The 14,478-nt window shown below is 52.6% G+C and overlaps 1 protein-coding gene across 2 annotated transcripts in view; it reads right to left on the reverse strand.

The window, feature by feature from the left end:
- SYNPO (synaptopodin) overlaps positions 1-14,478 on the reverse strand; it is a 66,363-nt gene that overhangs the window by 31,837 nt on the left and 20,048 nt on the right. Inside the window, exon 2 of one of the 2 annotated variants that reach the window (XM_045999255.1) lies at positions 4,124-4,769. In XM_045999255.1, the coding sequence (XP_045855211.1) occupies positions 4,124-4,526 (403 nt within the window). In that variant the 5' untranslated portion in view covers positions 4,527-4,769. The remainder of the gene's footprint in view (positions 1-4,123; positions 4,770-14,478) is intronic. The other variant, XM_045999256.1, reaches the window with a different exon arrangement.

Raw genomic sequence — 14,478 nt, forward strand, 5'->3', positions numbered from 1 at the left:
AATGGAGAGAAGAACATGCTTTTAACCTGTATGGGAGGAAGGGAATATGTGTGCTTGGATGTTTCCAGGTGGGACTGTAGTTCTGGGTACAAATTTGTGTATTCTGTGTGCCCATGTGTCCACATGTGAAAGGTAGGCGTGCCCGAGTAAGGGATGTGTGTGTGTGTGTACCAGTGTATGCCTCATGCGTGGGTATGCATGTGTCTGAGGGCATGCACGTGTGTGCACATGTGTGCAGATGTGTAATTATATATGTGTGCCTCTTGGCATAAGAACTGCATACGTGCACCTATTGGGGGGGGTGAGCGTGGGTGCACATGCGAGGTACATGTGAGCCTGTGCGCCTGGCTCCCACACCATTGCCCTTCTCTTCTGGGCACTGTAGAATGTAGGAGTGAGAGGGGGCATGGATGGTATCCTGCCCGGTCTCTGCTCTATCCTCTCTCCCACAGACCTAAAGAGCAGGGGCCTTGTCTTTGGCCCAGTGACCAAGGTCAGCTCTTATCACGGCCAGGGGCTCCTCTGCCCCAAGAGTATAGACACGGCCAGGGGCAGGGCGTATCTGACAAGCCAGATCCACACCCTCATCCCCACCTTAGAGGCTCAGAGCAGTGTCTGGTAAGAGTTGGAAAGGCCTCTGAGTCTTTAGGTAGATACCCTGGGTCCCCAATAGCTAATGGCCTAGAAAAGAGGAAATGTGGCTCTCCCCAAGCCATAGATGCAGGAGGGCTGAATCAGCAGTGGGGCCCAGGTCTCCCTAAGTGTATTCAGTGGGGGGAGTGGTGAACCATGGCTTGGCAGAATCCTCCACCATCCTCCAGAGCTTGAACAACCTTTTTCCAGCCCTAGGTGGGTGGAAGAACACAGCCTGCTGCCTCGTTTCCATGGAGACAAGGCAGCACAGAAGGTGGTTGAAAGCAGGGGCCCAGACCTCCTGGGGTTCAAATCTCTGCTCCTCCACCCACAGGCCTGAGACTGGGACAAGTCACTTAAATTCACTGTGCCTTAGTTTCCTCATCTGTGTAGCAGCGATAAGAAAAATATGAACTTCATAGGGTTGTTTAGAGGATGAAATGAAGTAACCTATACAAAGCATTTAGGATGGCGTGTGGCAGCCGAACTGGGGGGGGGGGGGGGTGGATGGCAAAAGCCCTGGGTTCCAGCTCTAGCTTGGCACCAACGTCCTGTGTGATCTTGGGCAGGCTGCTTGCCATCTCTGGGCTTCAGGGTCGCCACAAGATTATCTCCAGAATAATGTCAACCATCCCTGCCCAGTAATTAGCAGCTGAGATGTTGCAGTGAGGGCAGCAGCTCTGGGCTCTCTTGATGAGCTGTGAACCAGCGACTGCTGGCGGAGGCCCAGCCGTGAGCCCTACCAGACACATTCCTGCCCCTATATATTCTCTCCTGATGGCAGGAAACTTGAGCAGCGGGTTGCTGCTCACCTCATCTCGATGAACCCTTTGCCCCTTGAGCCTGCAAGGACCCAGCTCTGCCCCGCTCAGCTAGTACTCAGGCTCTAGAGAAATGGCACCAGTACCCACCCACCCCAGATGGTGGGTGCCCAAGGCAGAAGATGCCATGACCCATCCTGCAAACTGCCAGGGGCCACTCAAGAGAGGCAGGTATAATTGCGGAAGGGCGGGTGTAATTGTCTGAAGATGCTTATAATCCTTTGGCAGTACTGGGAGGAAGCTTTAAAAGGAAGCCCTAATCCGCTAATAACCTGGCAGCCGCACAGGCCTCTTCCCTCCGGATCTCCAGGCAGAGAGAAGGGACTCTGGCCGCTCCCTTTCCCGAGGGAGCAGAAAGGCTAGAGTGGGCTCTGACCCAAGACCACCCGGATTTCTACTCTCCCGCAAGACCTAGCTTCCTTCCAGTCTCCGCCTCCAAGAAGACTTCCCTGAGACACATCGTCCTAAGGTCACTCTTGCCGCCTCTGTCCCTAGAAATGTTCAGGACAAAACTGGAGGCCATCTGGCTGGACATTAAAGGAAGAAATGAACCAGACTGCGAGGAAAAGAACTTGATCGTAGTCTCAGCTCCCACACTTTGTGACTTGGGCAAGGGACTTAGGTGTCTGAGCCACAGCCGTGTCTCCTGTAAAATGGGGAGATTTTGCCTTAGAAGACTGTATAGTGAGAGGGTTGAGAATGGGATACTACAAAATGACCAAGCTCTGTGTAAGAAGCCAATAGGAGCATGAAAGGTGGCCCCTCTCTACCCTTCATCCATGGTCTCTTCCACTCTAGGAGGTCACAGACAACACTCTCCCCTTGTAACTCCAGAATATGGTGGTGGCTAAGAACCAACTCCTGTACTCAAAAAGGCATGGTTGAATCATGGCATAGGGGTTTACTAGTCAGGAGTCCTAGACAAGTCATTTATGTTCTTTGAGCCTCAATCTTCTCATCCATGTAATGGACATAATCATAGTATGTCCCTCATGGAGATTGCTCAGAGGTTAACTGAAATGATATACGTAAAGCTCTTAGCACAGTGGGCTTGGCACATAAGGGCTTACTTAACAAATAATTGCTTTCGTACTGTTGGGTTGGTGATGATCATTTTAATTATTATTAATGTCCATCATGTGATCACTCTAAAATTTCCAAAACACTACCCCAATCTAAGATCACTGCGACCTCACAATGGCTCTGTGAGGTAGAGAGGGCTCATATTTAATTTTGTTTTCACAAATGAGGAAACCAAGGGAAACTCACCAGAGGAATGCAATTTGCTGGTGTTTGGCCAGTTGGTATCAGGTCTAGAACCAGCACCCATGGCTCCTGACACTTGGCCAGGGTCTATGAGAGGGAAGGGAGCAGGTAGGGGCTTGGAGGCTCTTGGAGACCTGAGTTTGGGCTGACTCTGGTATGAGGGCCCATCTCCAAGTTCAAGGCTGCAGGGCCCTCCTGGGTCCTCCTTTTTCTTGCCCTTGATACATTGAAGGCATCTGCTGGATCCTGCCCAGCTCCCTGTGTGACCCAAGCATAAGGGAGTGGAGAAATGGGGGGGGGGGCGATGCTGGCCATGGGTGGTGTTCAGAGCCTGGTGAGAATTATTTCAGAAAAGAGAGTGGGTGGGATGGCCAACGGGCTGTCAGCCAGGGGATCAGCCATGCCTGCAGAGAAACGACGTGTTCCTCCAGTTTCCTGACGCATTAACCCTCCCAGGCCTGGGTCCTCCACATGTCCTGTGGCCCCAGCATCTGCTGGCAGCAGGTCCTGCCTCAGCAAGCATGGCTGGGCTCACGTCCTCTCCATCTGGGCCCAGTTCAGTGTTTCCATGGGCTCAGGCAGTGAAGGTGATTCAGTGTGGGTCTCCCTGTCCTGCCCTGCTCTGCTGTCTCCTTAGCCTTCGGGCAGGTGGGGGGCAGGGAATGCTCTCCCTTCCTCCTTTCCTCCCTCCTTCCTTTCCTTCATTCCCTCCCTCCTTGACTCCCTCCCTGACTTCCTTCCTTCCTTCCTTCCTTCTTTCCTTTCTTCCAGGCAGTGCACTGGGAGCTCTTCCCTATACACTTTCTTTGGGTCCTTGCCCAGGCGATATGGATCGATTGGACCGTGCCTCTGTCCTCTCTAACAGATGGGACACTGGGGTGGGGTGGGGAGAATGTGGCCCAGCTCAGCCACCAATAGGCCACCCGGAGCAGTGTCTTCCTCACTCCGGGCCTGTTTTTCCACCTGTAAAATCAGGAGGTCCAATTGGATCAGAGGTTTCAGCCTCAACCTTGAAAACTGCACGAGGGCAACAGCCTCATGGGCTTGGCCCAGTGCTGCGTCCCCAGCACCCTCGGGCAGCCGGCACACCATGTGTTCAGTGAGGAGGTCCTGCCCTGTCATTGCTGGAATCCAAGGCCATTTGTTGCCACGGATGATTAAGGGGGGACGAGAGTGAGGGATGGACTTCCGTTGGCCAAGCGCGATCACAGGGCTTTCTCTCGTGGACTTCTCACGTGCCCTCTTCGGCAGAGGAAAGAGTGGGCTTGGATGAGGCCCAGCTGGATCTGCACAGAACTCCCAGCCCCCCATCTCCTCACAGCTATTAATTGGGGTGTGTCCATGGGACTGTGAGGGACCACGGCGGGCTCTGGCAGCCCAGGAGAAAAGGGTCATGAGCTTACCTGGTTTCTGGGCAATCCTGGGCCCTGCGCTGGGGCGGGGGGTGGCTATCACCATCTGCTGAGCCTTCACCGTGTCCCAGTCCTTGCTGACCCTGTTATCCTGCTGGGGACACCCTCGGACTTCCCTGGAGCAGCTGGGTGACTGGATGCCCAGGGCAGTGGGCAGGTCTGGTGCCCCTTGGGTGGCTCTGCAGGCCGAGTTGTCCCCATTCCTGCTGGCCACCCTGTCCTCCTCCAAGTTCATGAGCCCCGCCTCTCCCTGCAGGCCCTCCTCGCCGCCGCTGTTTTCCTCAGCCTCCAAGGCCAGACACCTGTAGCTGCCATCAGGGATCCGGAAGGTGGAGGGGGTAGGCCTGTCTTCACTGAGTCCGGGGGGTGGAGGTGGGAGGTGGGGACCCAGCATGGTGCAGCTTCTCAGAGAGGCGGAGAAGCTGGGGCCAGGCGGGCCGCCTGTGTGAGCACCAGTCTTTTCTCCTCTTGGTGTCTCCTCTCTGGCTCGCTGCAGCTTTGTCTTCCTCAGCCAAGTCCCAGAGCTGGGGCAAGGTCCAACTGTGGGGCCCTCCTGGGCTGGGTGGGGTGGTAAGCCCCCCAAGCCTTCCTCTCAGCCTGTGTCTGGGCTGTGAGACCCTCCTTCAAGGTGATCTACCTGCCCGGAGAGAAAAGAAGCAGCACGTGAGACAGTCTGCTGGGTGTTTTGGGCTGAGTTTCTGAGACCTGTCCACCTTGACAGGGCCCTGAGAATGGACTGGGGTTTGGGGTACAGGTCTCACACACCCATGGGAAAAATCCCAAGCTTCAGCCATTCAACATCCCAAATTTTCACCATCTCCTTATGCCACATGACCCCTTGTTTGCTTACTATTTTGCCATAAATCAACTTTAAATAACTTGCTTCTATTATTTCATTCAGACTTATCTTAAGTACGAATGGCAGGAAAACCACAAGTATGTTGTGCTAAGTCGTTTCCCCCCAATACACGTTAAATAAATATCTAGTTATTTAAAGATACTTAACTGGGCACCGCCTTGAAAGAATTCTCTCACATGCCAGCAAAGGTACATACACCACAGGAATCCTGGGAACAATGGGGCGGAGGACATAAGGCTGGGCCCAGGGACCCCCTGAGGAGGCTGTGCACCAAGCCAGGGACAGTGGCAGCGGTGTGCTTTTGTGCCCAGGCTTTGAGCTAGACCCCCAGCCCTGCCACCTGTGGAGCTGGCAGCAAGTCCCATGGTCTCTCTGCACCTCAGCTTCCCCATCTGTAAAATAGGAACATTAATATCTCCAATGTGGTGTTGCGTGGAGGATTAAGTGAGAAAAGGCATGCAGAGGACTCCGTTTGGGTTCTGAGATGTAATCTAATACACGTTGGCTGTTCTTTTATTACACAAAAATGTCTTGAGCTTTTATTGCATGGCAGACTCCGTACAAGCCAGAGTACAATGGGAGAAAAAGAAGATATGGTACTCTAGCTTGACGAAGCCTTAAAATCTGGTCGGGGGAGCTGTGAATGATAACAAGAACCATAATAACAGTGTGATTATTTATAAATGTTAACAATGAAGATGATTTCAGAGAGGGGGGACAAGGCTTCCCATAGGGTGTACGGGATGCGGGGAGGGGATGCGTGGGAGAGGAACTTGGGCGGAAGAGCTGGCTGGGCTGGGAGGCAGATGGAGAGTGGGTGTAGAGGAAGAGGGAGGAGTCCAGGCTGCAGGCAGGTTTGTCGCTCTGGTGACAGAGAGACTTTGTTCATCGAGATCAGGAGTACATGGGAAGGAGCAGGTGTCCAGAGGAGTAGGGAGACGAGTCTGACTCGGCTTCCGCAGGAGGGGAGTGTATGTCAGCTCCACGCAGGGGCCTGGAGAGCAGAGGAGAGCTCCAGGCTTGAAAATCATTTGTGGAGACACAGGGAGGAGGTAGACAAGATGCCCCGGGACGGGCAGCTAGAGCTTAAGACAGGGCCAGTGGCCACGGACACTGGCTGGAAACCCTGGCATTTACAGATCTTGGCTAGCAGAGTCCATCACTGTTTAGCTGTGTAATGCAGGCAAGTGTGCACCCTCTGAATCTCATCCTATCGGGAAAAGGAGAGAGAAGAACCGCCCCACAACACACACACACACACACACACACACACACAGGCTGGCCATGAACTGTGAGAATCCTGAGATGTGACGCAAGTCTGGGGACACTGGCGACCTCAGGGTTGACACTGACCTCATCTGCTGTGGTACTTGAACTGGAGGTCACCGCTCTGCGCCCGCCCCCCAGGTGGGGTCAGGCCTCCCCACCCCCACCCCAGCAAGCTGGCCCAAGGCCTCAGCCTCCGGTTGGCGCTGCACCAGTGTTTTGTGGTAGGCAAGAGGAAAGATAAGGGCATTACCAGGCCCTGGGGCAAATCAGTGCCAACCAAGGAAAGGCAAACAAGCATCAGGATCAGAAAGATAACAGGCACCTGTTACAGCAGCCTCGGCGGCAGTGAAATGAGCACAAAGGAGCCAACCTTCTCCCGGAGAAGAACTGAACACCTGTTCCACGCCGGGCTATTCATGGAGGGTGTTGAAATAAATCACCAAGAAACGCTTCGAGAGAAGTACTGCTGTTAGACCATTTCAGAAGTGAGGAAACTGAGGCTCAGACAGGTGAAGTGACTTGGGCCTACGTCACACAGCTAGTAAGCGGCAGGGCGCCATCTGGACACAGCTCTGGCACCTTGACCATGAGTGAGGATGAGGGCGGACACGCAGAGACATGGGAGGGATGGCTCCTGCACCTCTCTCCTCTCTGGATTTTTTCTCACTCCCCAGCTGCTGCCAGATTTCACACTAGAGTGTCACAGAATCTTAGACTCTCATGAAGAGCCAGAATTCTGAAAAAAACCTAACTGGCCATGCGACCTTGGGCAGGTGCCTTCTGTACTCCTAGTCCGTTTGCCCCAAGGCACGATGGCGGGGTTAAGCCAGATGGGGGCAGGTCTCATTGCAGGATGCCATGATTCTAAGCCCTTGGAGCCCCCCTCCCCGCCCCCAGCCACTGCCACGGCCACCCACACCATCACAGAGCCAGATGGCAACAGGCAGAAGTGGGCGTGGGGGGGGCAGGGCTCCCTCTGATGCCCCACTGGAGACTCGCCTCGCTCTATCTCTGCTTCTGTTTTGCTGTATTTGACGGTGGCCACGGTTTCCAGGAAAGAAGAGAGAGGCGGAAGAGTTAACTTTCCGCCACCCACACAAATATTTTTGGCCGGCTTTGTCTTTGGGCTGCCAAGCCAGGAGGGAGGGGTTGGCAGGAGCACTCCAATGCAAGTCTGCCTCCCAAAGAGGGAGGACTCCCAAGCCAGCTGGGGGGGCCTAGGCAGGCCCCTTGCAGCCTGAGTGCTGGAACACCCACTGAGCTCTGGAGCCCTGTGCAGGGGCAGGTGGTCAGGACCCACAACAGGAATGGCAGCTACCCCTTGCTGAGCGTCCCCTAGTGCGTGGCCACACCTTGCAACCAACACTCCTGGACGGCAGGTGTGTGGGTGCTGTCTACAGATGAAGAAACTGAGGCAAGCAGAGATAAATTCCAAATCCAGAAGCACACCATGGATGAGTGGTAGAGCGGGACATGTGTCCAGCTGCTGGGCTCTGTGCTCTTACCCTCTGCTCTCAGCGGCTGCAGACTAACTCCAGGAACCCCCACAGGGGTCCTGCCTGTGTGGGAACATCTCCAAGGTGGACAGGAGAGAGCCTGCTCCAGTCTCAGCAGAAATGGGTGGGGAGGGGTCTTCTAATTCTGGCTCCCTCAGACCCACATCCATCAACATGGCCACAGGATCCAAGGACACGGGGCCTCAGCAGGCAGGGGTGACACAGAAGACACAAACCTGTTTTCCTCTTCTCAGGGAGGGCAACTCCCAGCCCAGAGCCACGGAGGACTCTCCCAGGTTATCCAGCAAGTCAGATGCGAGGCTGGCACTAGGACCCAGGCACCCAGACACCTGCCTCCAGCTAAGCCCTGCTCCACCCTGAGGGGTGGGCTTTCCCTTCTCCCCCCCCTAACCTCATGGAGCCCAAACAGGGTACTTAGCTGAGCTGACAGTCAGATGTTCTACAGTCTCTGTCCACGCCGTCTGAGGGCCTGCCCAGATCTCCCGAGGGTAGGCCCAGGGAAGATGGCCTTGGCAGCCTCATGTTCTTTCTGCTGTTCGCTATGTGATGGGAGGGAAGGACACTGGCTTTGGAATCAGATCTGGGTTCCAATTCTGACTCTACTATTCAGTGGTTGCCTAACCCTGGGCAAGTCTCTTCATATATCCGAGCTTTAGCTTCCCCAGCTGCAAAATGGGCTAAAATAGGGCTGACTTCAAAGGGCTGATGCAGGGCTTCATTGAAAAACACAGGCTCATTCCTTTCCTCCGCAGGGAATGAGGGAGCACCGTTGTGTGCAGCTCAGCAGGGCGAGCTCAGCTCTGGGGCTGAATGTTAGCACAGTCTGGCCTCCCCAGGTTCCCCATCCGCAGTGCCCACAGCCTGCTGCAGGGGAAGGTGGAGGGAGTGAGGAGTGGTGAGGGTTGGGCTTAAGTGGGTACATTGCAGGGGTCAGGACACGGGGTCCCAGTTTTGACCTCCCACTGACTTGGTGAGTCATGTAGGGGGAAAATCACAGGCTCTGATTCCACAGTGGAGAGACGGAAGTAGGCAGAGAGGGGAGAAGCAGTCCAGAAAGACTAGACCCTCATTCCTCTGCAGGCCCTTTTGCCCCAGAAGTCTCCGTACCTGGCCTCCCCACCTGCAGTCTTCCCGTCTCCACCCTCTCCTGGGTCTACTCCATTCTTCTAAAGTGCAGCCTTGAATGTGCTCACTCACTCAAGGACACTCCATGGCTCCCCACTTCTCACAGAATAAAAGAAAACAAACAAAGCAAAACAAAAAACCCAGTTGCCAACAAAGGGAAATGCAGATTCAAAGGCAGATCTCATGATTCTTGGCTGAAGGCAAGGAAGGAGGGCTTTCTGGGGGTGACATTTCAATTGGATTTGAAGAACCTTGATAGGAAGTGCTCGGCATTCTGATGGATGGAAGGTACTCCATCCACCAAGGCCCAGTGAAGGCAAAAAGGCAGGACCGTTTGGGGATGAATCTGGAGAAACGTGATGGCCTGGATAGGCTGAGGCCAGGTCACGTGTGGCAGGGCAGCAGGCTGGAAGACAAAATCCCCAGGCTTCAGCTGCCTGGACGCTCGCTCCTCCTGGCTCGAGAGGTGATGCAAGGGCAGCCAGATGGGATGAGGGGAGCCACTGCAAGGCCCAGTTCTTGAGGGGCTGGGCTGGGAGGAAAAGGTGGGAGCCTGAAACCAGGGCTGGCGTGCAGGGATCCCTGCCAGAGGAATGCCTCAACGCCTGGCTCAGCGCCAGGCACATAATAACAATAACAATGATAATAGCTGATGTTTATGAAGTGTTTACTATGTCAGGTGCTGTTCCAGACACTTACTGTGCAGTAACCCATCCTATCTTCATCACAACCGTATAAGGAAAGTACTATTATTATCCCATTTTACAGATAAGGAAGTTGTCACACAACTAGTAAGTGGCTGAGTCAGGGTTCATATCCTGATGGTCTAGCTCCAAATAGCACTCTTATCCATAAGACTATACTGCCTCAGTAGTATGATTGTTACTGAATGAATGAATGAATGAATGGGAAGGAAGGATAGGAGGAGGGAAAGTTGGAAGGGAGAGAGGGAGGAGATTATTTCCAACACCGGTACATTGCCTGGCACATAGTAGTCACTCAATAAATATTTATCAAGTAGAATAATGAGGGCAGGGTGACTGAGGCATTAACTGTGTACATAGCCCAGGGGCAAAAATGGAGTTCCCGTGGGGAAAGGAGTTGGTCAGAATTGGTCCAGATGGCTCAGGATACCTCTGCTCACCCCACCCTTGCCTGACAGCCCCTCAGCTTCAGGAGTGGGTGGGGGGATAGTGTCCAGCCTGTCTGGAGCCGAGTTCCTCCTGTCACTGGAAAGAGAGCTTCTATTGTGCTCAAGAATCTGAGCTGAGAGTACGTTCCTGCCTTAGCGTTTCTCTCCCAATGAGGCAATGGGAAGGAACAAAGGTGGGGGGTTCCAAAGGGGAAATCCCAAACACCCTCAACCTCTGGAATAGGTGAGCATGAGAAAGCCCAGCATTCACGATTACCCTGCTGTATGTTCTCAGAAGAGTCACTTCCTTACAGTGGGCCTCAGTTTCCCCAGCTGAAAAAGGCCTTGGGCAGAATGGTTGGTGGGGGTAGGAGCCGCCAAGATTGAAACTATCCCCGAATCCTCCCTGAACTGGCCCTGTCCCTGCATTTTCCGGTGAGTGAAGTCAGCTCTAGAAGGATATGCAAGTGTGACCACGCATTACTGACCCTTCCCTCCAGTGCTGCAGGACAGATGGACCAATCCTGCCTCCTTTCTTCCTGCCTCAGCCTCCAGCCATCACTGCCCTAGCTGCACAGCCTGCTCTGACCTGTCCTCCTTCCTCCTTACTTCTCTCATCTCCTCCATGCCCGTCTACCTCCTGGGGCAGAAAGAGCCAGTGGGGGGGCAGAGTATCATGTGAAGGTGGGGAGCTCTGGAGGCATCAGGAAACCATCCCTTGGTGAGAAGGAAGGGGCTGGGAAGAGCCTCCCAAGCTGGGCACCGTGGGTGGTTGTGTCAGGTGGACCTCAGTTCAGCCTTCCTATAGCTGGGTAACAGGACCAGTCACATCATCTCACCGGATTTCAGTTGGTTTTTTTTTTGCTAGAAGGGCGACTCAGTCATTCATTTGTTCCTTCATTCATTCAACACATACTCATGAATGCCAGCTATGTACCACTGGCTATTTTAAGCACGGGTGGTACACAGTGAACAGAAAAGAGAAAAGCTCTGCCCACGGGACGCTCACATGTTAGTTGGCGTGGATGGGTAACAAGTAAATAAGAAAGCATGTCAGATGGTGATAAGTACAATGGAAAAATAATTAAGCAGGAAAGGGAAGCAGGGACTGCTCTGTATTAGGAGGATAGAGAGAACAGTGATATTAATATGAAAAACCTTGACAGATACCATTCTGTGTTTTTATGGCATATGTATTTCAAGTTCACAATTATGTTAAATTCTCATATGCAATTATAAATACATAAAATCAACATTAGGTGGCAAACTCGGGAACAGAAGCCTTGCAAACCTCTGGGAGATTTCTTTCTTTTTTTTTTTTTTAAGATTTTATTTATTTATTTATTTGACAGCGAGAGAGAGACATAACAAGTAGGCAGAGAGGCAGGCAGAGAGAGAGAGAGGGAAGCAGGCTCCCTGCCGAGCAGACAGCCCAATGCGGGACTCGATCCCAAGACCCTGAGATCATGACCTGAGCCGAAGGCAGCAGCTTAACCCACTGAGTCACCCAGGCGCCCCTGGGAGATTTATTTCTTATGCTGATATTTTGATTATGCAATTGTTCATTTCATCTTCCACTACGAACAAACCTACCGTTTAGGATTAAGTATTTTTATGAAACTGGATATACAAATATGACTTTGCGTATTAGCATTATCTCTTTGAAAACATTCTCTTCCAAGTTCATTCAATTGAGAGGGTCTCCTCCATGTAAAACACGAACCTGAGGATAACAATATTGATGTCACAGTGTCGTGAAGATTAAATCGGGTCATGTGTGTAAGTCCTTGATAAGATGCAACTATTGAAATCATTATTATTTCTGTTCGGGGTGACTGTGGACATAATCAGAACAAAAGCTACCATTTGTTGTGTATTGACTATATACTGGGCACTGAATTCATACATTATATCAATTATGATCTATTTATTCCCCCCAATAACTTCATGGGACAGGTACCTACTACTATCCCCATTTAACAGAGGAGGGCAATGGAGGCCAGGAAGATGAGTCTGCCCGTGGTCCCAGAGCAGGAAAACCACTAGGCAGGACTTGAGGCAGCCTGGGACCTGAGCTGGCCACTGGGGGGCTCCCTGAGGGTCAGTGCAAAGAACCCCTCATTCTGCCTTCTGCAATGCCCTGTGTGACCTGGGCCACATCCCTCCACTCCCGGGCCTCGGTGACTCCCTCCAACCACACAGTTGCAGGGCTGAGCTTGGGGGCTTCAAGTGGTTCTCCTGCTGCAGATTGCCCATGAGTCCCAGCACCCAGGAAGCTGCAGGACTCGAGCCCGTTCCAAATGGACGCCTCAAATCCAGCCTGCTCACAAAATCAGCCAAGTCCCATGCACGTCACATCTATTTCTGCCCTGCTGGGTTTATAAATATGTGGGCCAGGGAACCAGCTTGGGCAGAACCAGAGGGACTGAAGTCATGGCTATAAATACAGGGCCAAGGCAGGCTGGGGTCAGGAGGGGGATGCCGCAGGGTCAAGGCCGGCCTGGAAAACCACACCCCGGGGGGTCCTGCATGCAGTCCAGTCTCCTGGAAATGCAAGAGAACAGAGACCCCAGGGGCAGAGCCTTGCGGGAGGCCACATGGACAGTGAGGGTCTGAGGTGGGCTTGGAGTACAAGGCTCCTGGCTCTGAGTAGAGCGCCACCTACTGTCCTCGCTCATAAATACCCCTCACCCCGCCCTGCAGCTCTCCCCGGTTCAACAAACCCATTATATTAAGATTTAAGCTTCTGCTTAAAATAAGCAGAAAATAAAATAAAATAAGCTCCTGCTAATAACATACTTATTTTTATGTATGATATATTGGGGTTCTCAAAAATTTCAGTTAAGAAAGACCTATGACTAAAAACTCAGGAAATGACTAACCATAGCTACCTCCCTTTCCATCTGACTCTTCCCACGCAGCGTGGCCTAGCCCTGTGCTGAAGCGGGCCATACCGACCCGACAGCCGACCTGTAATTTCCTCCCAAGTCTGCACTTGGCAACACAACTTTGATAGCTCGAAAATGGCCGCGGGGGGAGTTGTTACACCATAGAGACAGGCAGATGCTACAGATCAGGCTTTTTTTCCCCCCTGGAGAGCCAGTTGTCAACATTTATCAGTCCACCACTGCTTACGACCATGACTAGTGAATCCCTACTCTGCCTGTTTTTTGGCTGGCTGACTGCGGGCCAGTTCTCCATTGGAACTCTGCCAGCCTCCATTTTTTCCATCTGCGAAGTGGGAACAATCACCACACGGACAGCATAGCGACTGTCAGGCTAAATAAGCTTGTACCCCTAAGGGTTAGCACAGCGGTTTCCAAACCTATCTGCATGTTCCAATCCCCGGAGGACTTTTTACACACGCCAAAGCCCTGGCCATCCCCCAGGCCAACTCTGTTACAGCCTAGGGAGGTAGGACGGGGGCACCCGTGTATTTGGGAATTTCCCGAGTGATTCCAACACGCAGACAGGGTTGGGAACTGCTGGCTCACATTGCCTGCCTCTTGGCAAGCACTCAGCAGCTGTCCAGGAACTAGGAAAGAGAAGGGGACAGTAGTGGGGAGTCTTGCTTGTTTGTTTGTTTGTTCTATTTAAAGGCCCAGTCTGCCTAAAATGTTCAGGAGATGCTGCCTCCAGGGACCACGGAAGGAGGTTCTTGGCCCTCTCCCTTCCAGATGTGCTCTTGGACACCCCTCCACGCTCCAGTGCAGATGGGCACAAGCCTATACACCCCAAGGAGACCTCACTTCATGTGGTACTCAGCTGGCCAGCTGGGAGATGAACAGGTCTCAGCCAGGCCTCTCCCTCTCCTCCTAGAAAGGATGAACCTGACTCTTCTCAACCCACAAGCCAAGGATCCATGAAGTTTGGCTTAGCCTGGGAGACAGCGAGCTGCCGATTTGGAAGACTCAGATTAAGAATAGAGATAGCCGGCTTTTGCCAAGGGCTTGGGGCCTCAGCCCAGCTTTGCCTTGGACCACTGAAAATGAAAGCAGTAGTAAAATGAAAATCGGTAGTAAAAATATCCTGGTCAGTATGTACGGGATTCTTCCTATGCACTAGGACATACCGCATCAGGCCCTTGACAGACAGTCTGGTATGGAGCTATGCTCTCTGATCCCGCGGCCACACACCGCCTGCGTTACCAAGCCCTTGGGATGCGGCGAGTTTACCTTGAGTTGTACTGTCAAGGAAGGATACCGCAAAGGTTTTGTGTACCCAAGGACGAATGTAAGATGTCTCACTGATAACTTTCTAAGGATTTATTACATGATGAAATGATGCTATCGTGGACTTTAATAAATGTGTATTATTAAAATAAATCCCCTGAGTTCTTTTTTCCCCACCTGTTGCTTTTTACTTGGGTAGCGTGGCTGCTAGAAAATGTACAATTATGTAAGTACTTGCACTATTTCAATAAACAGTGCTGGCACGGAGGTCA

Source organism: Meles meles, chromosome 3 (genome assembly GCF_922984935.1).
Source record: "Meles meles chromosome 3, mMelMel3.1 paternal haplotype, whole genome shotgun sequence".
NCBI classification, from domain to species: domain Eukaryota; kingdom Metazoa; phylum Chordata; class Mammalia; order Carnivora; family Mustelidae; genus Meles; species Meles meles.